We start from the raw sequence: 24,279 nt of genomic DNA on the forward strand, positions 1-24,279 counted from the left end.
TGCTTTTGTTCCTCCTCCTTCATTGCTTTCCTCAGTAATGCTCCTGCTTGGCGTGCAGCAAGCTCTGGGGACTTGGCTTTGACTGACTTAGACACTTGTTTCTTCATTCTGTCGTTGCATCTGGAAATCAGTGTGTCTCTTAAACAGTGGACAGCTCCTGCAGTGAATAGAGGATCCAGGGGACAACCTATTGGCTTTCCATAGCAGAGAGAAAGTGATAGCATGAACCATCTGGGAGGGATTTACAGTAAAATCACCAAACTGAAACACAAACCACCAGGAAGAGGGGGAAGGGAAGTGAATGCAGGGAGAGGGAGGGTTGGGGATAGTCTGGGGGTTTCCCTTTAAGGGAAAAGAGAGACCATCCCTTTGGAAGCTGGACAGCAGCACTGGGAGGTTTCAGGGGAACAGACAAAATAATAGAAATAACATCACTTATTGAATCCATGCAGAGCGTGGCTGCATGTGGAATACAGAGTGTCACCCCACCCCCTCTTTTATTATTTGGGGCTTGTGTTTAGATCCTTGAGCTGCCCCGCTCTGGGATTTTGGGAGAGAGGCCAGGAGGGAGAATTCCTCTCTCTAGAAATACAAATCCAAACCAGAAGGCGCCTCTTAGTACTTTGGGGTGCCTGGGCTCCAAATGGGCTGCAGCCTCTTAGCAAGGAGAGCCATTTACCCAAAGTGTTATTCCCTCGCACCTAGAGCAGCATTAAAATGGGGCTACTCTCAGAAAAGTGACTATGCAAAAACGGCATCTCACTCCCCAGCGCTGGTCCCTGTGTGCCAGAGCCACCCGCTGTAGGGACCAAGATAAGTTTTGCTGCTGCTCTTAACTCTTCAGACCTGACACAGCTCCAAGAAACCAAGCAGGATCCGAGCCAGGGTCCTTGGCACTGGTGCCGGCAACACAAGCCAGAGAGAACCCAGCTCACCTCTCAGAACCCAAGGGGGCGCGAAGGGCTGCTCATTCGAAACCCCCTTTCATCGTTTTGGTTTTACACCGAGCACGTTAAGCGGAGAACGATTGAGACATGGTCATGCACACCCCTGCCCAGGCCCCTTTTACAGAGTCACTCCGCTGGCCGTGGTGCCCTTTCTCCTACATTTGCTGTCTCGTCAGGCCGGTGTTCAAATGGCTTTTTGTAAGAAAACTACAAACTCTTGCCTTACTGCACTACTGTTGGCACTTGGGTAGGCGGTTTTGGGCCGAGTCCAACCTGCTGTACACAACACCCAGCCACTCCCGCGTGGGAATTCCCCCGGAAGAGACCGGCTCCTGGCCCCAGCTGCAGAAGGGCGCTCAGAACCAGCTCTCCCCTCGGCTCTCAGGTGTTTGGGACACATCACAAAGTGGATAATAAATCATGCAAGTTTCAAATGCTTCCCGAGTGCTCTGTGCAGCAGTGATGCTGCGGGGACGAGGGGCTCCTTACCCTCTGCCCCAGGCCATTGTTTTGGGCTTGTGCTTGGAGGAAACCTCAGGGTCCCGCGGTTTAAATAAATCCAGGACTCTTCTTGTTCCAAGGTCTGAATTGCCTTAAATTGTGCTTAATGTAATTCTAGGTAAGGAGCCCAGAGGCTGCCCTATCTGGCAGGAAGGGAGCAGGACCAACTTCCAGGAGTGGGGCAAGCAGGTGGCTTTGGGCTAGATTCCCGGCTGGTATGGTCCCAGCACAGGTGCTTAGGCCAACTGAATTTGCACCCTTGAAAGTTGTCTGAAACTCGGCCTTCCAAGTCATCAGCTTTTCCTGCTCTGCGAGGGCGAGCTGGTTAGTCCTGCCCAAATGGCAGCCTCCAAAGGCCAAGTCAGAGCAAGTGACGGCAGGAGATACTGCCGTGGCAAAAGGTGTCCCAGAGTGCTCTTTGGGGGTGAGACTTGGGCACTATTAGAATGACAAGTTGAGTGAGGGGATAGCCTTTATTGGAGCAAGTTCTGCTGGGGAGGGGGAGACAAGCTTTCAAGCCACACAGAGCTCTGCTAAAGCCAATCGTTAATGTAACTGACAGTCTGGCTTCCCTGCCTAGTTGAAATGTGTCCCAGTTTTACCATGGGTCTCCCTCTTCCCCCCCCTTCCCCCTTTCATCCTCTTAATCCTAATCTCGGCTGGCACACGGGAGCTCTGGAGCTGCAGTGTCCTGCCATGGGCAGTTGTCATGGCAGCAGCCACTTTCTCTCCCATGTGTTACAGGGTCTCAGTGTGGGATAAAGGAGGTTTGTTTTGTTCCAAAGCGGATTGCCTGGCACAGGCTTCTTCTCATGAGGCACCTCCCCCTGACCTGTGGAAGGCAGGATCCTGAGTTCAGACCCAGCTGCTCTGGCGGATTATATAAAACCTAGGGTAATTGGCTGACCCTTTGTTGATGCTTTTTTAGAAAACATTTCTGCCCATCTTGGACATCCTTGAGGTTTGCAGAATTAGACACACAGGGAAGCCCAGCAGCCTCGATCTCTTTCTGTCGGATTACCCAGAATGGGCATGTTTCCTCCAAGAACTGGGCCCCATCTGGGCTGGAGGGAGGGGTGAGTTGTGGGTATGAAACAGAGCTTACATGTGTGTCTATTGGGGTCAAAATCAGAAACACCCACCTTTTTCCCCTCAGAATGGCTGAAATCTTAACTGAGATCTCTCCAGGCCTGCGGCTGGGGTCACGTTTTCGCAGCCTTGGCTTGATTGCTTTAAACCCCCACCATGTTGCAGAAAAGGCTCTATGCAGCCTGTCGGATGCTGGAGCTGGCCAGCTGAATGTTTGAGTGGCAGCTCCAATGTGTGGGGCACAAACTGCCCTCTGGCTGGGACTCCCCCATCATGGAACGTGTAATGGATTTTCTCTTGCAATGACATTTTTGCTGCTTTCAGCTCCATGGCCTTATACTAGCAGGTCTTATTCTGGGCAGCTACATTAGCTTCCAGCATTGGAGGGTGGATTTTGAATCTCACTTGTAATCTGGTCCTCACATCTACATCTTGTGTAATTTCAGAAAGTGAGTGATTTAACATTGGTGCTTGAGGGTCCCAAACTGCTCTAGGGATCACCAGTGGCCTGCAGAGAGCTGGCTTGGGGCATGGCACTATTTGCCTTCTAGCTTGGAGCTTTATACTGATGCCCATCACTATAATCTCTGGGCATCTTCTGTGTTAAATCAATAACCTATTAAACCAGGGATCGGCAACCTTGGGTACGCGGCCCGCTGGGGTAAGCCCCCTGGTGGGCCGGACGGTTTGTTTACCTGCCGTGTCCGCACGTTCGGCTGATCGCGGCTCCCACTGGCCGCAGTTCTCCGTTCCAGGCCAAGGGGGGCTGTGGGAAGCAGCATGGGCTGAGGAATTATGCTGGCCGCCCTTCCCGCAGCCCCCATTGGCCTGGAGCAGCAAACCGCGGTCAGTGGGAGCCGCGATCAGATGTCAAGTCCACTAGGAAACTACAAGTCATATCCAAAGTAGCTAGAGCTGAGAGTTTGCCTGCTCTCCCCTGCATCCTTGTGGGTTCAGTTATAAGGCTGTTCTGCTCTGAAAAAACAGTAACCCAATCTTTCCTCACTGGCAATATTACCAGGTTACCACATACAAGCTTAGGAACGCTTTCTTCCTCAGTTTCAGTTAAGTCCAGAACCACCTCTGGGACAACTGAAATATCCTCAGCCTTCATAGGCTGAGGCACCTTCTGTCTGCTCCACAGACAAAGGGCTGGAGGTGCATTCTCCTTCATTAGGCACACAATTGGAAACAGTTTTTCCTTCAACAAATAAATTCTTGCTTTCCACAAACAGTAGCTCATCAGACAGAGCTACTTTAAGTACATCACTTTTACCTGGTTCAGGCTCACTTTTACAAACTTCACTTGCCAGCAATCCATCACCTGCCAGAAATCTACCCTTACCTTCCTCAGTTAGGGCTTCAAACTGACCATCAACATTAATGTGCTCCAAAGAAGTGTTTCCCGGAGATTCTTTCTGCGCATCATCTAGTCCTAGACTCACTTCTGAGACACTAGACAGACATTCAGAAATTTCTTCACCATATAAACTGCTTTTCTGACTGGACAAACAGCTATTTTCCACAATCCCAAGGCTAGAGAAACTCTTCCTAGTTATAGCATACCTGGTTAAACATATGCAACTTCTTAGAGTCAAACCCCCCCTCCCCCCGCCCCTTTCACAAATTTCCCTGTCTGTTACAGACAATACAGAGGATTCACATTTATACTTTTTCTGGGACTCGGTTATGACCTTACTCTGATTAAACATCACTTTAATGTCATTCCCAATAAAAAGATCTGTAGGCAATAGCTTCCTTACACCAACTATAACTAATTCCATTCCATTCAATGTGGATTTCGGCTAAAGGCACACTCGCAGTAAACTCGTAGAGGATTACAATATTCACACTCTTATCTGGTAAATAATCGTCCTCTCTGACAAAATCTGCTTTAACTAGAGTGATGTTAGAAGCTTTTACCATTGATTTTTACACTCTTTAGGAATTTCCTATTACCGCCCCCATACATAGGATTGGCACCATTTATGGGGTTACCTCCTCCTGAGCTCACAGTAACAGCATTTACATAAAAGGTGGCAGTGTTGGGGTATATTTGGTTGACCTCTTTCTGGTCAAGGTCCATTAGCAGATTTTTCAGTTCTTGATCAGTGGCTTTCTTCTTAAAGGATAAAGCCTTCTGTGAGCACAAATCTTCTGGGGCTTGCAGTTGTTTTAAGGTCTTTTGTATTCATAGCTTCATATGATTGTGGATCACTCATTGTGACTAACTTTAACCTTTAACCCTCTCTGTTTTAAATTTAAAATTTGGAATAACTTGGGGTTCTGATCCAAAACCCAAGTGATCTGGTTTTGTAGATCCTGCCGACTATGCCAATGTGACTGGGGGTGCCCTGGGCAGCCCTTACTGGTAATGTCAAGGTCAGGGCAGGCTGCAAAAGGGGGAGCAGATACTCCCAAGGCTGGTGGGTAACACTGAAGTTAAACCTCCCAATCAGTCACAAACTGCTTCTGATCCCCCACACTGGTTATCCAAAAGCAAAAAAAAAAAAAAAAAACCCACCTCGTCCCCTTTATTGCCTTCCAGTCTCTGGCTCCCAATCAGCACCTAGGTCCAGTACACTGAGAAGTTATTTTAAACTCTGCTCACATCTACAAAATGTTCTTCTGACCCCAAAGGGTCAGCCATGTCACCAGATCAGTATAGGTTTGGATCTTACCCAAAATACCACACTGCAGCCAATTCTTATTAACTAAACTAAAATTTATTAAACAACAAAAGAGAGAGAGAATGGTTAAAAGATCAATATACATACAGACAAGAGTTCAGTTAATTGAGGTTTAGATTCATAGAGATGGTGAGCTTTGTAGTTGCAAAGAGTGCCTTTAGAATTCAGTTCATAGGTTATAGTCCAATGTCCAAATATCATATTCATGGCTGTCAAGGTTCCTTCACCTCTCTGAACTCTAGGGTACAGATGTGGGGGGGGGATCTGCATGAAAACCCCCTAAGCTTATTTTTACCAGCTTAGGTTAAAACTTCCCCAAGGTACAAACTATTTTACCTTTTCCCCTTAGACACTTGGTGGTGGCAGCAATAAAGTCCAACAAATATATAACAGGGAGAAAGCCCACTTGGAAACGTCCTTCCCCCGAAAAATCCTCCCCAAACCCTACACCCCCTTTCCTGGGGAAGGCTTGATAAAAATCCTCACCAATTTGCATAGGTGAACACAGACCCAAACCCTTGGATCTTAAGAAAAATGAAAAAGCAATCAGGTTCTTAAAAGAAGAATTTTAATAGAAGAAAAAGTAAAAGAATCACCTCTGTAAAAGCAGGATGGTAAATATCTTACAGGGTAATCGGATTCAAAACATAGAGAATCCCTCTAGGCAAAACCTTAAGTTACAAAAAGACACAAAAACAGGAATATCCATTCCATTCAGCACAGCTATTTTATCAGCCATTTAAACAAAACAGAATCTAACGCATATCTAGCTAGATTACTTACTAAGTTCTAAGACTCCATTCCTTTTCTGTTCCCAGCAAAATCATAGAATCCTAGAATATCAGGGTTGGAAGGGACCTCAGGAGGTCATCTAGTCCAATCCCCTGCTCAAAAGCAGGACCAATCCCCAATTAAATCATCCCAGCCAGGGCTTTGTCAAGCCTGACCTTAAAAACTTCTAAGGAAGGAGATTCCACCACCTCCCTAGGCAACGCATTCCAGTGTTTCACCACCCTCCTAGTGAACAAGTTTTTCCTAATATCCAACCTAAACCTCCCCCACTGCAACTTGAGACCATTACTCCTTGTCCTGTCCTCTTCTACCACTGAGAATAGTCTAGAACCATCCTCTCTGGAACCACCTCTCAGGTAGTTGAAAGCAGCTATCAAATCCCCCCTCATTCTTCTCTTCTGCAGACTAAACAATCCCAGTTCCCTCAGCCTCTCCTCATAAGTCATGTGTTCCAGACCCCTAATCATTTTTGTTGCCCTTCGCTGGACTCTCTCCAATTTATCCACATCCTTCTTGTAGTGCGGGGCCCAAAACTGGACACAGTACTCCAGATGAGGCCTCACCAATGTCGAATAGAGGGGGACGATCACGTCCCTCGATCTGCTCACTATGCCCCTACTTATACATCCCAAAATGCCGTTGGCCTTCTTGGCAACAAGGGCACACTGCTGACTCATATCCAGCCTCTCGTCCACTGTCACTCCTAGGTCCTTTTCCACAGAACTGCTGCCTAGCCATTCGGTCCCTAGTCTGTAGCTGTGCATTAGGTTCTTGCGTCCTAAGTGCAGGACCCTGCACTTATCCTTATTGAACCTCATCAGATTTCTTTTGGCCCAATCCTCCAATTTGTCTAGGTCCCTCTGTATCCTATCCCTGCCCTCCAGCGTATCTACCACTCCTCCCAGTTTAGTATCATCCTCAAAAAGCATCACACAGACAGAGAGAGCCTTCGTTTCTCCCCCCTCCAGCTTTTAAAATATCTTGTCTCCTCATTGGTCATTTTGGTCAGGTGCCAGCGAGGTTATCCTAACTTCTTAACCCTTTACAAGTGAAAGGGTTTTTCCTCGGGCCAGGAGAGATTTTAAAGGTGTTTACCCTTCCCTTTATATTTATGACAAGGGTGTAACAGCATAACTGGGACCTCAGCCTTGCCACTCAGACTTCCCCTGATGAAGCTTAAGCAGATTTGAGATGACAGAATCAGGGCCCCAGGATCTTTTATACAATTTCATGTCCTCTTTGACAAGTTGGGAGTTCCATTTGGAACAAAAGGTAATTAGGATGACTTTGAAGGAGGTCCATCACCAGTACTTAGCTATAGAATTAACATAAGGCAATTTGCTTGTTCCTCCACCATTCACAGATTATTTGCTATACATCTCAAAGAGAGATGAACACAGAGATATCCCGTGTTTACAATTCATTTAAATGCTAGGATGTTCTTTTGATCTCTGAATGATCAGAATACAGCATAGGCAGGAACTGTTAATTACACTGTTGACCCTACTCATACATATTTAAATACACAAAACCACAAACATCATCTTCCCCCATGTCTTTTGAAGGTTCTTTATTTTTCAGGATGTTTAACCCTTTCTAGCCATGCATCATAGAAGGGCAACAAAAATTATTAAGAGTGTGGACCAGCTTCTGTCGGAAGAGAGATTAAAAAGATGGGGACTTTTCAGCTTGGAAAAGAGACAACTAAGGGGGTGTATGATAGAGAGCTATAAAATCGTGATTGGTGACAAAAAAGTGACTAGGGAAGTGGTGTTTATTTGTTCACATAATACAAGAGCCATGGGTCACCTGATAAAATTCATAGACAGCAGATTTAAAATACACAAAAAGAAGTATTTCTTCACACACTGCAGTCAACCTGTGGAACTTGTTGCCAGGGCATGCTGTAAAGGCCAAACCTATAACTGGGTTAAAAAAAGAACTAGGTCAGTTAACGGAGGATGGGTCCATGACTGGCTGTTGCCAAGATGGTCAGGGATGCAACCCCAGGGCATGGCCGACAGGATGGGACACTGAGTGATTACCTGTTCTGTTTGTTTCTTCTGAAGCACCTAACATTGGTCACTGGCGGAAGACAGGACGCTGGGCTAAATGGACCTTGGGTCTGACCCAGCATGGCTGTTCTTATGTTCAGGTTTCCAGCTCTTCTGGGAGAGTCTGAACAGAAAGCGATTGCCTAGCTGACACCTGTATGTTTCTAATAGGAATAATGCATGAAAGCATTATTCCTATTAGAGTCTGTAAATCCCCCTCATTTAGGGTCTACACATGCTCCTTTGTAAAAACTGCTGTAAAACTCTCTGCCTCTCCCCCCAGCACCCCTTAACTAGTGGGACTGTGTTGTTTTAATGAGGAGACAGCAGGGGGGGGCACATCGAAACAGCTCGTAGGGGGACTAGGCCCTGCGAAAAGGTCAGCTGGGCAGCATTAGGCAGCTGGGAATAAAGAGGTGCATTATCGGGGGGTGGTCTAAATGCTCCTAGGGTCGCGTGGGGCTTGCTGTTCTTAAAGCTTATTTCCCTTCACAGCTTCCCAGGCCGCTCGGGGCAGGGACTTTTACTCGCCCACTAGGAGCTCTTCCTCCACTGAAACCTAGCGGGGCCAGAAGCATGCCCCATGTGGGCTGCCTGGCAGCTCATTCAGGCTCAGTGAGGCGCAGGCCTGGGTGAAGGGTGCCTCCATCGGCTGCTCCCATGAAGGGAGTTTGTCACTTTAGAGCAGGGGTCGGCAACCTACGGCACACATGCGCAAGGCAGCACGTGAGCTGATTTTTAGTGGCTCTCTGCTGCCAGCTGGGGTCCCGGCCGCTGGCCCCGCTCAGCCCACTGCGATGAACGGAACCCCAGGCTGAGCGGGGCCGGCGGGCGGGACCCCGGCTGGCAGGGGCCAGTGGACAGAACCCCAGCCTGGCAGCGGGCTGAGCGGGGCCGGCAGGCGGGACCCCGGCTGGCAGGGGCCAGTGGACAGAACCCCAGCCTGGCAGCGGGCTGAGCGGGGCCGGCGGGCGGGACCCCGGCTGGCAGGGGCCAGTGGACAGAACCCCAGCCTGGCAGCGGGCTGAGCGGGGCCGGCGGCCGGGACCCCGGCTGGCAGGGGCCAGTGGACAGAACCCCAGCCTGGCAGCGGGCTGAGCGGGGCCGGCGGCCGGGACCCCGGCTGGCAGGGGCCAGTGGACAGAACCCCAGCCTGGCAGCGGGCTGAGCGGGGCCGGCGGCCGGGACCCCGGCTGGCAGGGGCCAGTGGACAGAACCCCAGCCTGGCAGCGGGCTGAGCGGGGCCGGCGGCCGGGACCCCGGCTGGCAGGGGCCAGTGGACAGAACCCCAGCCTGGCAGCGGGCTGAGCGGGGCCGGCGGCCGGGACCCCGGCTGGCAGGGGCCGGCACATGGAACCCGAGACCGGCAGAGGGCCGCACGTGTGCCGCAGGTTGCTGACCCCTGGTCTAAAGTGACAAACTCCCTTCATAAAAGCAGCCAGGCTGGGGTTCCGTCCGCCACCCCCTGTAAATGTATTACAGGCACGCGAAACCTTAAATTACAGTAAATAAATGAAGACTTGGCACGCCACTTCTCAAAGGTTGCCGACCCCTGCTTTAGACTGTGGAGCCCGTCACAGCAGGGATTGTGTTCCGTGCTGTATTTATACAGCACCTGACACTCTTGGGGGAGGGCTCTGACTGGGCCCTTTGGATGCTTTCACAATATAGAGCTTTACTGGAACTTGCCGCCCCCCGCCCAAAAAAAAAAAAAAAAAAAGAAGTGTGAAGCAACTGCCCTGGCACAAGGAGTCGGATGGGAGAAGTGCTGGCAACTCAAGGGGCAGGCCTGGGGGCAGAGGTGGCTGCTAGCAGGAGCCACTCAGGCCTTCACACATGCCAGGCATGATGCAGAGCACCAAGGCGGATGCCCAAGCATGAGGCAGGGTGAGGCCCTGGCCAGCCATTTTACTCAATGGTGCCAATTGGTCAGAAAATACTAAATGTCACAGTAAACCACTAAAATAATCTACACAACAAAAAGTAAGAGTGTGGGAAAATCCCTCAGGAGGCTCCTTGGCCAGGCGGGGGAGAGCAAGGCAGGGGCGATTGTACTATGCCAGGGAGTCGTGGATGGGGCTGTGTCAGGACAAGGGCAGCGCCCTACCACACCTGGCTGGCCAGTTCCCTGGCTGTGGTGCACGGAGCTGCACCCCCAGTGCCCTCAGATGGTGAGTTGGGCCGGGGGTCGGGCGGGGCTTTGTGGCTGGTGGCTGCCAGAGCTGAACTTGCAGATCAGGCTGTACTGTGTGACCCAATGGCTTAGCACAATGGGCACAAGCAGGTTTCCAATTCCGGGGCCCGCACTCGCCTCATGCACCTGCCACAAAGTGTGTGTCGTCCTGTCCCCCGCCTCCCACAAAACGTGAGCTCAGCCCTTATCCAGCAGGAGCCATGCTCCAAGGGCTCACCTGCCTGCTATGTCCAGCATACGGAAGTGGGACTGAAGCAAGCAGGGTATCCCCGGTGCACCCTTGAGGGCTACCAGAATGAGCTCACGAAGAATGACAGACATGCACAGGAAAAGAGGCCAGCAAATGGGTAGGGCTGTGTCAAAGTGGCACACAACATGCGCCTGGCAAGGCCGACCCCTTTGGTAACAAATGGCAGGGTGGGGGGGTGTCTGTGAGAGCGCAAGTGTGACAATTGAGCTGCATGACTATGAGCCAACAATTTTTTGTGTGACTGCTACACCAGCAAAGTAACAGTCACGCAACCGGTTTTTTTTGCCACTTCTGAAATTTTTGTTTCAAACTTTGTCACCAAATTTGACCCAATCATGCAAATAGTTGTGCACGCACGCACGCACGCACACACCCCCCCCCACACACACACATTTTTTTTGTAGGGGGCAAGGGAGGCAAATGTACAAGGCCCTATACAAATTTTTCACCCAGCGCGATTTACTCGGGCATGGCAGCTTGAACTGTGCATGATGGTGGGTAACCAGCTTGCCCAACAAATAAGCTGCTTTTAGGGGTTGGTGCATGAACTGATTAAGACGAGGGCCATGAAAGGGTCAGCGATAATGGACCGGCCGGGTCTACCGCGGCCTGAGCCTGGTGATGGGTCGCCTGTAAATGCCCCTGCTGGAGCAGAGAGTGGCTGGGTGAGGTAATAATTGTTATTGGCCCACCTTTCAAGCTTACACAGCACTCTGCTGCCCATCATTGTGAGTTTGAACACTTGGACCTGGCACCAACAGCAGCTGGTGCAATAAACAGTCCCTCATACCTTGGGGCCATGGCTACAACAACTCTAAACTCTAAACTCAGTAGAGCAGTCATACGCTACACCAGATTGCAACCTTACGCCAGTTCAGATGGGTTTGGTATGGCTCATAGTCCGGTATAAATTGAAAAGAGGCTGAAGGCCACAAAACAGCGGGGCACAAGCAAGCCAGTGGATCTATTGGCCCGGGGGCTGGGAGCGAGCGGGAGGGGAAAGTAGGTGCGTATATGAATGGCAGGGATTGGTGTTAGGACCAGGATTTTTTAACGTCATCATTAAAGATGTGGCAGCGAGCATAAGCAGCAAGGTAATGAACCACTAAGCCCACATGGACTGCAGAGGGCTCAACGTGCCCGTGAGGAGAGACAGAACACAAGGGAGCAAGAGACAACTATGATTTGGTTTGGGAAGCTGCAGGTCCACATGTGAGGGGAAGAATAACCAGCGTTGTGAGACCTAGCCCATGGGGGGGTCTGCTGGTAACTCCTACGTGACACCGTAATGCAAGATGGTGGCAAGAGGCCAGTACAGTTTGGGGTTGCACAGGTAGAGTGGCCTATGCTGCAATGCTATGCTCCATCACGAGCTGCTGGTTCTCAGCAAGACACAGAGTGTGTGGGCGGGCGGGCTGAGGGCTCGGTGAAAAGGTCAGTGCGGCTGCAGTATTTTCAAGTGGCCGTGGGCCTGGCTGTACCTTTTAAAAGACTGTATAGCAGGGTGAAGCAGTGACAGTGAGGACAGTCTCTACAAATATATTAACAGTAGGATGGCAGGAGAGGAATTATTTAGGTTGATATAAGCCAGGGCTTGAAAAACACTGGAGGAGAGGGGTCAAACGGGTGAGAAATCATGCCCAGAGCAGTGGCGTAGGCAGCATTTAAGCTTCCAGTTTTAAGTGGCTAGCCCACGTGGTTTTGAGGAAACTTTCCAAACTACAACCCCGATACAAGGCAACTGCTCCTGCTCAGGGCTTCCCTTAACAGCACAGTGCAATTGTAAGAGTCACCCCCTCACCCAGCTACTCTGTGCCACCATGCAGGACCCCAGGTGAATGTTGCCAGGCCTGAGCACTGAACAAGCATGAGATTGTTCTTTAAAATCTCATGATTTCTAAGCCAGACAGAACCTCACATCTGTTCTTGGCCTTCTGCTTTGGGCCTAACTCACATCCCTCCCCCCCCCCAAGTTTTTCTCCACTGCCCCAAGGGCTAGAAACACACTTTGATTTTCCATTGAGATTCTCACATAATCATATGACTCCTGGAGCTTTGGGACAAAACGCCACTTAGTGCACTGAGGCAATGCTGTAGCCAGCAGTGAAAGGAACAAGACGTGGGTTGGTTTTACTCTGACATTGCAATGGAAGGTAGGAGCAGCAGCAACGGAAGGCAGGCGTTAGTCACAGGGAAAGGGGACCAGAAATTAAAGGTTGGGGGAACAGCTCCAGTAAAGCAGTGTGATCCCCTCCACCCCTGTTCCTCCTTACAGCTGCTCTGAAGGAAGAGCCATGAATAAAGCGCCTTCTCTGTTCCAGAAGCCAGGACTGAGTAAGGCTTCAAACGTACCAGACACCCACTAGCCAGTAGCTTACATCAAAGCGACTGAATGGCAGCAAGGGGAAGCATCTTCAGAGGAATTTTAGCCCCCCGGGGATGGGAGATTCTTACCCCAGCTTCTCCCTGGCCCTTAGCTTCCCTATTGGCTTGGAGTGAGGAGACACCTGGTAACTTTTCCAAGCACAGACTTTGGAGTGGGAGGAGTAGCAGGGGTTGGATGAAGATTTTTTAAAAAGGGGGATAAGTTAGGCTCAGCATTAAGCGAGGCTTCTGAGCAGTGAGCTGCAGCACGACCTGAAACTGCTGGCCAAGGGACGCAAACCCCTTGGCTTGGGGGACCCATCTAAAACTAGCATGTGATTGAGCACAAGAATATGAATAAGGACCAATCCTGCCTGGGAGAAAAGTGGGGGATTCTAATGGCTTCCTCCCCTAGGCCCAATCTTCCTCTGGCACTAGGGTAATTCCAGTGAATTCAGGGGGGTTACTTCTGCCTGAGACCAGTGGGAGAGAAGAATCAGGCCCCTTTGTTGTAGAGGAAGTCAGGTCATTAGCAGGGATCCTACATGAATCTGCCAGCAGGTTTAAACAAAGTATGAGTTAGCAAGCGAGCAGCCTCATTTCCCTCCCCCACTGCACACAGGCCTTCTCTGGTCTGCAGATGCCAATGCAGCTTAATGGCTTGGTTCAGAAGTGGACTCCCTAGAACTGAGCACAGGAGAAGTATGTAATCCTTAGTGTTTACAGAGCACTTTTCAGCAATAGAAGTCGGCGCTTTACAAAGTAGGGCAGGATCATTATCCCATTTTATATATGGGGAAACAGAGGCACAAGCCGGTGAAGTGTCTGGTCCAAGGTCATCCAGCATGGCAGTGGCAGAGTCAGGAATAGAATCCAGGACTCCTGCATGCCAGCACTGTGTTCTGTCCCCTAGGCAACACTGCCGCCCTTGGCCACACAGGCCTTGTTTAAACCCAGGTGCAGCTGGCATGGCTCAGCTATCACCATGGGCTTTGGATCTCCCCCTCCCCAACTGCTGGGGGATGCTCACAGTGAAAATGAATGAGACGGGAAAAGAACATTCCTGCAAGACACAACTTGAATTCATATTTATTTGTATGTATATGTATATAGACTTTTGTATCGCTTTAACTGGGTGGGGTTTTTTCATATACATTTCTTTTGGAAGAATACATGAAAAAAGGAAAAAATGTAAATCAGTACATTCCTCAAGTAAAGGGTCTCTGCCACAACGGGACCAAAACACCCCATGCAATGGAGAGAAGGGGAAGGGTTGTTTTTTTTTTTGAACTATTCAAAGAAGAACAAAGGAAATCAAGGTCCAAAAGTTGCCAGAGAAGCAGTGCTGTATGTGTCAGAGCTGTATAAATTAGGCTAACTCCACTCTGCTACATTTTAAAGTGCAAAGAAGCTCAGTTTATTTATCTACAGAATACAGGCAAATTATTCCCTCCCACCCCCTGGTTAAAAAATAAAAAACAATAATAAAATAAATCTAACAGATATACATTATCCACAGTCCTACAGACGCCTACACCTACTCGGTAGCACCAAGAATTTGATATGCGTGTAATTAAAATCAATCAAAACTCAAGAGCAATGATTTTGTTTGTTTGTTGGCTTGTTTTTTTTGCAGACTTCCTGTCCTTTATTAGATTTTCAGAGGACAAGCCCCTCCCCGCACTACAGGTCAAGGAGATGGGCCCCCTCCTTCAACTCCCCATCACCAGCCCCAGCTGATTTGGCATTAGACTAAGAACAATTACACACACACAGCACAGTGAGAGCAGCTGAAGTTCCTGCTGAGGAGGAGGTGGGATGGGGAGGTGAGGGATTAGTGCTGTACATGGGGCAGGGGGATAGGGCCAAACTACACAAAGGGAGGGGAGGCATGAGTCAAACACACCGCACTAGCTTTGTCTGTGCCTCTACAGGGGTGAAGTTAATGGGGGCGGGGAGAGGGGTGTCTGCACAGCTCCTGCGCCGTGAGCCTCTGGCCACGTCATCTTCCCAGGGTGAGGGGGTGGGGGCCGTGTGCAACAGTTTCAGTTTGTCCCCGCGTGCTGTGCATCTGTCTCAGTAGCCGAAGGTCTCCTGCGAGGCATAGACCATGTAGAGGAAACCGTCCTCGTCCTTCTCCTGCTCGTAGATCTCCGAGATGGGGGTGGAGACACTCACCATGCTGTGCTGGTTCACCAGCAGGAAGAAGGCCTGGGTAGGGTTCAGCTGCAGGCGGCGCCTGAGGGCGACAGACAAGGGAGGGGTGGTTAGACCAAACGAGGAATGGCAGGGAAGGCAACGGAGCAGTGACCTCCCAGGGGAGCTGGCGGGCTGGAGGCCCCCCATCTGTTCAACAAGGCCAGGCCCGGGCACTCAGCCTCCCTGGTGTGACCCAGAACTGCCCTTGTGGGAAGGGAACCTTTTCCCACTAAGCTGGGCCCATTCCAGCTTGCCCAGCCAGGGCCACCTTCTACCAAGGCTCTTGCTCAGATACATGGCGCTCCCCGTGCTTCTGGGGGAGAAGGGCTGAGCTGCTCTGGTGCTGGTGCAACCGAGGGACTCGGGACCCCTTCTGCCATGGTCCCACAAGCACCACAGCTTCTGGCAGGGCATGGGGCAGGAAGGTACCAGCTGCCCTCTCAGGCCGAGCTCTCTCCAGGTTTGAGCCATCACGCTCAGCCCCATCGCGTTCCCAGGGCTCCTGGTAATGCAGTATTTAGGGCAGCATTCACAAAGGATCCCCGAAGCCTGAGCCGGGTGCCCGGCCTCCCAGTACAACTAACGGGGAGCAACAGGGTGCCTCACCTCAGCTAGCCAATGGGAGATGCCAAATCAAGGGGGTGTCCCGCCCTGCTCTGAAAGGAACATCTCCCTTTCAGCCCAGTGGTTCAGGCACAGACCTGGCCCGTGGGAGAGGTCTGGTTCAAGTCTCCCCTCCACCGGACGGCAGGAAGGATTTGAAGCGGGATCTGCCACCTGGGCTATTGTGATGTGGACTCCCTCAATCGCTTCATGGTGGATCATGAAAAGAATTACTGGAGCAGGGGAAGTGGATCCGGGATCTCCCACTTCCCAGGTGAGGGCTCTAACCACCAGACTATTCAGTCACTCTCCTGCTCACTCTCTCTGTGGCCCCGTGTTGAAGCTGTTCCACTGCGGATACAATTCCTGGACCAGAGAGAGCAACGCTGAGCTCGTGGTCAGAGCACTCCCTGCCCACTAAAGTGGAACTTAGGTGCCTAAGTCCTTTTGTGGTGCCAGCCCTTACTGCCTCCTGAAAGACTCTCCATCCCAGCCTGCTGCACCCTGTCCCATTGTACCCCTTCCCCTGGGCAGCTCCACGAGACTAGCAGCATCCTCACACAATGCTTATGGCCTCAGAGCTACGCTCGCTGAATGGGCTTTCCAAGCAAGGCAGCATCAAGGGATCTGAGCGCTGGAAGGGGAATCGGCAACTCCCGAGCTCCAATCCTGGCTTGGAAATCAACCCGCTCTGTGGCCTGGGGCACAGCCCTCCCTTTCTGCTCCCACCTCCGTTACCAGGGAGCCAACTCATGTGCCATCAATGCAGGGCATGCTGCAGAATAAGGCTCTCCCACCCCCATGCTGCCCTCCCAAGAACCCCTCTCTTGCCAGCCAGAAGAATGACGACTATCACACTCTGGCCTCCCAGTGCACGGCAAAGGGCAAGGAATTGGAGAGGAGGAGGTGGCTTTGCTCCTAGCTCAGCTATTGGAAGCTCAGCACAGGCACCCATAGCAGGAGGATGGGGATGGAGGGAGGAGGATGCTGGTGCTTTAGTATAGCCCAAGCCCATCACACCAGGCAGCAGACACATTGCTTCCTTTTGTAAGGAGATGGCTGCAGGGCCTCGGTTCTGAACCCCTCCCAGGCCCTAGAATCCATCCACCACTTAGTGACAGCCAGCCAGCTTGTCCATTGCTCCCTTCCCCAACATTACTAGCCAGTACCTGTTTTCCCCACCCAGCACAGCCGCCCCATCCTGCACAGGTCACACTGCCAAGGCGGGACAGGAGGGTTCATGGCACATTCACTTTGGGCTGTTTCACTTACCGGATAATTTTTACCAATTCACTCATATTGACGTGGTCGGGGACTAGAAATTTGGTCTTATCCAGCACAGGCAGCTGCTTTTCCCCCTTGTATCTTTCAATGATGACCTGGTGAGAGAAAAGGGCAGAGTCAGGCCCAACCTGCAGCTGCCAAAAGGCCACTATAACGGGTGCTACCATCTCCATGAAGGTAAGTGCCTGCATTAACCCTCTGAAAGCCGGAGAAGAGCAGCAGCTCCTCCAGCAACAAAGTTTTTCAGCAAGTTTCCCTCCCGAACGTTTTGTCCCTGAGCCCCACGGTACTGAGAATCTCCCCCCAGCGCCCCTCCACTGAATGACTTATTTTAGATCAATACCAAGAAGTGGCAACTTTACATTTGCTCTGAGAGCATGTGATGGGGCTCCCAGTTGAGTGTGCACTGGAATGAACACAACCAGCTGTCGGTTCTGCAGATGGAAGAGAGCTTAGAAATCAAAGAGATGCAGAAAAGGCACACCAGGCACAGAGCTGGACACGCCCCCCCGTTTAGAGACTTATTAGTCTCTTATCACACAATCCAGTTACAGGGAATCTGTGGCATGCCCTTCCCACTGCATACAAACCATGCAATGGACTGATGACCGTCTACCATCACGCTCAGACAAAAATCTCTCCCCTAAAGAGCACACTGCAGCCCAGGCTGGGCTGGACTGGACTGGCTCTAGGGCAACCAGCACTCGGCTCAAGGAGGATCCAGAGTTTCTGAAGAATCTGAGCTTCTGTTAGGCAAGATTTTAGCTCACAGGGCTGTGAAGGAACCCTCCCTAATGTGAAGCAATGCAGTGCTGTTTTCCTGACTCTGCAAATAGCCTGGAAAAACAGCTGCACACCAGACATTGGCTACCCTAGTTATACAAATGGGGTGTGGTTGATACTGAAAGCTACTAATGACTACATGTCACCACACAACTATTTCACTGACTGTTTTAGCAGAATACCCAGCTACTCTGGGCCTGAGGGCAGGGCCTGGGATTTAGGAAGAGATCAAGTACTACCCCGTTATTTTCTGGTCTGATCCCTGCTATCAGTTTCCTGACTCTCTGATGAGGTTACTTTGTTTTGCAAATCCCAGAGGGGCATTCCTGGCCCCTCCATGGGAGCAGAGCAAGCATCACACCTGGCAGAGCCATGGGGAACACCGGAGTTTAGCAGCCTGCAGTCAGGAAGGAAGTCAGCAGGCAGGAAGAGCACAGGTAAAATATTACAGCACGCAGCTGGAAGGGGCTTGGGGCAGACGGAAAACTGACTGAAGGCCCCAACCTGTATCGTTTCCCATGGAGCCTCACTCCCTACTGAACAGAGCAGTACCCACATCCCAATGGGGCAAAACAAGCAAACGGGCGTGGAGCAACCAAACTCTGCATTAAATATCCCACTAGAAACGCCTCCCCGGGCCAAAGTGGGGATTTTAGCTTACCCTCTATCAAGGCAGACAGTAGGATCTAGGACTAGCCACCTGTAGGGTGCCTGCCCGCTTTCAGATGACACCAGCCACAACTGCCAGGCAATGGGAAGAGAACAGAGTAGGGATGCAGTGCACAGAAGAAGAGTGGTTTGAGATGCAAGTGATCAGCGATGTTCAGAGAGCACTAAGAAATGGGCAGTGGGGAGTTGCTCTGTCCAGCACTGCATTTAGGACCAGGGCCCATGCTGCTGAAACCCTGAAGGGCGAGTCACGGTTTCTGACCCCGCAAGGGCATAATACAAGAGCGTTCCAGGCACAAAATCTCTGCAATAGTCTCCTCACTCCTTGTACAGCCATCTGGACTCTTTCCCTTCTGGCCTGGTTTCAGTATTTCCATCCGCAAACTGGAAGTGGGCCACTGGATTCCAACTAGTCAGCAAATGGCAGCACAGAGGAGAGCGTCTGAGGTGGAGAAGGCCAGGATGGAAAGCCGGAAGTAGCTTAGGCAGCCAGGAGAAGCAGGAATTTTTCCCAGTGGTCTGAGAGTAGAGTGTGTATATAAGCGACCCTTCCCTTCTACTGCCCCAGCCTAGTACCATCTCCCAAGGCCAGAAGATGCAGAGGCCACCAAGAGTCTTTGATGCCTGTTGATGTTGCAGCAATTCCCAAATCCTGCTTCAGCACAGGGGGCTGCACTGGCTGCCTTCTTGAGGTCTCCTCCCACCTTTCAGTGCTAGGACCATGCAGGGTGTTTATTAAAAAGAAGGAAAGTATTTGGAAGTTCATGCTGATATTTTCATGGATCCTCTTCCCAGCAACTAGCGTCAGGGTGTTTCCCTGTTAGTATTCATCGATTTCCCTCCACCCTGTCATGCTACAAACCTTAATTTCAGTTTAGAGAGTTATATGAAAGCTGCTTCCTCTAAAGCATCACAGACTATAGACAGAGATTTTTGAAATAAACAAACAAACAAAAAAACAGTAAAGAAAAAAGGCCAAGATTTGTTTCTTTAAAACTTCATCACTTATTCTTCCTCTTTAAAATAATTAAAGAAATCTAAAGAACCAGCTCCATTTTACTGACAGAACAGAGGTAAGAGAAGAATTTCAGTTTCCTCCCCTTCACATTGCAGCCTCAGGCCTCTGCTCCTCTCCCCACTTACAAACAGGAAGCCTCACACAGTAACCTTTTATTGTAGGTTTCAGAGTAGCAGCCGTGTTAGTCTGTATCTGCAAAAAGAAAAAGAGTACTTGTGGCACCTTAGAGACTAACCAATTTATTTGAGCATAAGCTTTCGTGAGCTACAGCTCACTTCATCGGATGCATAAAGGTGATTTGGGAACGAGAGGGGAATATTTGCATATTAGATTACATATATTATATGAAACTGAACATGCATTTCAATACCTCAATCCTCAGTATGGATTCTCACATGTTATACGTTTGTGCTAGAGGAATAAAATTGCAGAATCACAGTTGGATCCTCAAGCCCCAGTGGAGAGGCACAGTGAGAATGTGAAGGTGGGGCACATTAGGGAAAACAAAACAACAACAAAATTACAAACCAATGGGCATCTTTCCATCTAGGCACAAAAATGTTTTAGTCTCAAAATCTCTCTCTTGTAAGAATTCCAGGACTTTTGAGGAAAAAATAAATTAAAATGAGGTAGCCAGAAACACACACCAGAAAAAAAAATGTACTTAAAAATCCACAAGAATAGCAACTTCAAAATGTCTTTAAAAATAAAACCATGGAAGAAAATGAATACTGTAGAAAGAGAAACGATGAGGAAAACTGGGATCAGATACAGGATGCAAGCAAGGGGAGGGTGCTGGTGGTAAGAGGCTGTTTTGTAGTAGTAATTTTTTGCATGCATTTCAAAATAAAATCACATCACAGTATCTCAAACGAAAGCAAAAATGAAGCTGGAGATTCTTCCTTAAGTCCCCTGGGCAGATAGGAGCTGGTCATTCCCTCCTCCCCATTCATCCCCAATCCAAAGGGGAAATGAATGTGTGGCTGGATAAGTCTTTATCCCCACTTCTGAGGAAGAGAGAAAAATGAAAGGGAAGATGAGTGGCAATAAAGAGAAAGAAAGTAGCTGTTCACCCCACATGGGACTTAAACCAACAATCTCTGGCTTAGGAGGCCAATGCTTTATCCATTAGGCCACTGGGGCCACACAAAATAGTGTCAAGGAGGGCTCTGAAGAGACACTTCTGAAGCTCCTGGGGCATGCCACAGGGGGAAAGGCTAGATTTAGAGGGTGCAGGAGAACTTACTTAGGGTTGTGTCCACAGCACGGTTTTTACTTACTGCTATAAATCTCTTATGAGATGTTTATAGTCTGTGCAGTAAAAATTAGTTTTGAATTTAACTGAAGACTCTTGTTCTCCACAAAAGTTGTCATGAATGTTTAGGGGTAGATTCCTCTGGCTAATTACAAATGCAACAAACAGAACATGCTGCCTAGCAGAGATTCCTCCACAAAAACCCAACGACAGTTTTGCAGAGTGCTTGTTCATTCAGTAACCACTCCCTTTGCATGATAGGAAATTACTTCATAATAGCATGACTGAGACAGGAGTCCAAACCTATCGAGCCCTCAGGATGCAACAGACCCCGATTTTGGAAAAGTTCTCATCTAGCCCAAACTTGTAATAAAATTAATGGTGATCAAACCAAACATGCAGTGTTGGTCCCAGGATATTAGACACACAAGGTGGGGGAGGCAGTATCTTTTATTGGACCAACTTCTGTTGGTGAGAGAAATGAATTTAAGCTCCCAGGCTCGAAAGCTTAATTTTGCTAGACGCTAAAACTCATGGACTGAATAGAGACACTGGATTTATGGCTTATTACAATCATCTATAACCCACTGACATCTCCCTCCCCTTCCCCCACCACACACCCAGAGGGATGTTAACTGGCCACTTACCTTTGAGTGATCCCTTGAAATGTGTTAACTGCTTATTCTAAACTATGTGTTCCAGTTTGTATTTAGCTGCAACACTGAGTACATTTCCCAGACCTGAAGAGCTCTGTGTAGCTCGAAAGCTTGTCTCTCATCAACAGAAGTTGTTCCAATAAAAGATATTACCTCACCTATCTTGTCCCTTTAATTTTATTGTTTATTTTTTAAAACTTACTGCAAGTTACAGTCAAATGTTTAACAAAGGGGTTTTAATTATTATACAGGTTAGCTGACAACGGAGATTGCTATGCTACATATGACCCTTGTACAACACACATAACAAGAACTTTATAATTCAAATACCCTAGGCCTTAAGAAGTATGGCTGTAGCCAGTCAAGGTAACTTAAATAAATATTCCATTACCACTACAGCTCCAGACTCTCAGTTAACAATACTGATACGTTAACATTCACCTTAGAATTTCAACCACCTTAATTCTGCCCCCACCCTCCAGGATACACGCACTTTAATTCATACACTATATTCTGCTTTTGTAAAGCCACCCATTATAATAATCTGAAATAAAACATTTACAGTTATTACCCCTTGTTGCATGATCTGTGTAATCCTGCAATATGCAAGGACAGCATGGCACTAGCTCAATATGAACATCAATTCAGAAAGACTAAAGAAAGACACTAACTTGTTTCATCTTACAGAAGACTGTTTGACCCCCTCGCCATTCGTTCCTTTAGCTCATGAAGGGGGGGGATCAGCTCTCACTCCATGTTTGGGGAGCACAAGGGTCTGGTCCCTCTTTCATCATTCTTGTCATTGGGTCAGCAGTATAGGGAAACAGGCAGATAACAGCTGCACAGGGACAGAGACACACTAGTGCAGCAGAAGTGACTGTTCTCGGTCTGTTCAGAAGGATGGTTTTGGCTGAGCTTAACATGTAGTGAAGAGGGAAGCAGACAAACTCCCTGGAACCTCTGATCAAGATCCAGCAAGCTGAGAAAGGGTCTCTGCTCCCCCCTCCCACGGGCTGGGCCTCGCTGACATGCTTCCCGTGCTGTCCTTGCTGATACAGGAGAGAAAGGCACTCAGACACCCCGCTAGCAACATGTATGGTACAAAAACCTGGGGGAGTTCAAATGTAATTAGGAGCAAGAGGGGATGAAAATGGAGCAAAAAGCAGACTAGCAGGGAACACTTGCCATGAAAGAGATTTACTCAACTGGGGAATAATCCCGCAAAGGCCATCATGGAAGGAATCCCTGTCACTCAAGTCATTGCACCAGGGAATAAATCCGGGCCTGAAGTGAGAGACACGAGAAGCGAACGGGGTCTTTCCCATCCCTGACTGGTGGGATTCTAGGACTTCCTGATCATGACATGCAAGACAAGTCTCCAGGGAATTCACTATGTTCTAGATTGTCACAGCTCTGTGTAAGTCAGTGGAGCTAGGACTACTCACCCCAGCTCAGGGGTGCCCCTTAGTTTGAAGGGATTCAGACAGTAGCAACAGCTAAGGGGCTTTGTGAGGAAAGGTTACAAAGAGCAGTGTGCATCTTTCAGATAATGCCTACTGACAGCCAGCTGTAGTGTCCTACGAGGGTGCAGGGCATTACAGTCTCGAAACCAGTCAGTCAGAACGGCCGGTCGAGAGGGAGAGGATGGACTTTGGATAATCTAGAGCGGAGTCCGACTCACTTCTCCTCAGCAAGGGCCGAGAAGTCATTCAGCTGGGATTGAAGCTTCCCTCTTTTTAGCTTAACCCACAGCTTTATTGCAACTTTCCGAACACCGCTGTGCACAGGAATACTCCTGTTCACCTCACTTAACAACGCAACCCCATGCTCTGGGTGTCCCTAAGTCTCTGATTGCCAGAAACTGGGACTGGACGACGGGATAGATCACTCAGTAAATTGCCTTGATCTGTTCATTCCCTCTGAATCATCCATCACCAGTCACTGCCAGAGACAGGATACTGGGCTAGATGGACCACTGGTCTGATCCAGTATGGCCGTCCGTCCGTTCTTATCTGCCTGTGGGAGGATTATTAGTTATCTGCATTATTGTAGCATGCAAGAGTGCTGATCTGAATCAGGATCAGTGTGTTAGGCACTGTACAAACACAGAACAAAAAGACAATCCTGGCTCCAATCCCCCACACAGCACAGCCCACGCAAGCTCATCTCTATGGAAGACATGGTTGGCAGTAGAGTCTGGAACTCTCTACACTTCCGGACTTGTCTGAGCCTTTAGATCCTGGCTGGACTTTTCCAGCTGTACCATACCTGGGCAAGAGGACAGTACAGCCTCCAGATCAAGGCATTCTCTCACCCTGTGCCTGTTCGTCACGTACCCTGCTGTTACTCTAGATTGGGGTCCTGAACCTGCAGGTGCAGACAGGTGTCAGAACCACCCTGCCCATCTGAGGTTGCTAAAGGATGAGGTGGTCTTGGCCAGACCCCAGACAGATGTAGTCTGGAGTGGGAGGAGGGTGCTAGGCAGATCCCAATATGAAAAAGGTTGAGAGCCCCTGCTCCACCAACACTCAGCTGAACAGGACACATGCATGATCGTGGGATGCATTCGGGTCCCACTGGGTGCACTGCTCCCCGTTCTCACTAAAACTGGCTCATCTCAAATTCATTATGAAACTATAATACTACAAACATGCTGGTAACTTCTACCTAGCATCTTGGCCAGCCAGGCCGCCTCCAACCCTCCAGCAGGTCAACTGGAACTTCATCACCACCTTCCACTCAGACACACACTGGGTGGACTGAGCTTACATCTGAATAACAGAGATGATTTTCAGAGGCTTCCAGAGGAAGTTGCATGCCCGACTGCCCTCTGTACCTTTGAAAACATTCCCCAGATCAGTGTGTCCAAGGGAGTGAAGTTATAGGTCATGAGACAATCACTGACTATTCACCAGGCATGTCATAGGCTCT

The 24,279-nt window shown here is 49.5% G+C and overlaps 1 protein-coding gene across 2 annotated transcripts in view; it reads right to left on the reverse strand.

Moving 5' to 3' along the window:
- Positions 1-13,958: 13,958 nt before the first annotated feature.
- The window catches only part of MAP1LC3A (microtubule associated protein 1 light chain 3 alpha), a 38,108-nt gene continuing 27,787 nt past the window's right edge, over positions 13,959-24,279 (reverse strand). For both annotated transcript variants that reach the window (XM_078848189.1, XM_073309874.2), the window contains exons 3-4: positions 16,956-17,062; positions 13,959-15,120 (exon numbers count right to left, since the gene is read on the reverse strand). In XM_078848189.1, coding sequence (XP_078704315.1) covers positions 14,958-15,120; positions 16,956-17,062 — 270 coding nt within the window. In that variant the 3' untranslated portion in view covers positions 13,959-14,957. The remainder of the gene's footprint in view (positions 15,121-16,955; positions 17,063-24,279) is intronic.

This window comes from Lepidochelys kempii, chromosome 13 (assembly GCF_965140285.1).
Source record: "Lepidochelys kempii isolate rLepKem1 chromosome 13, rLepKem1.hap1, whole genome shotgun sequence".
Taxonomy (NCBI): Eukaryota; Metazoa; Chordata; order Testudines; family Cheloniidae; genus Lepidochelys; species Lepidochelys kempii.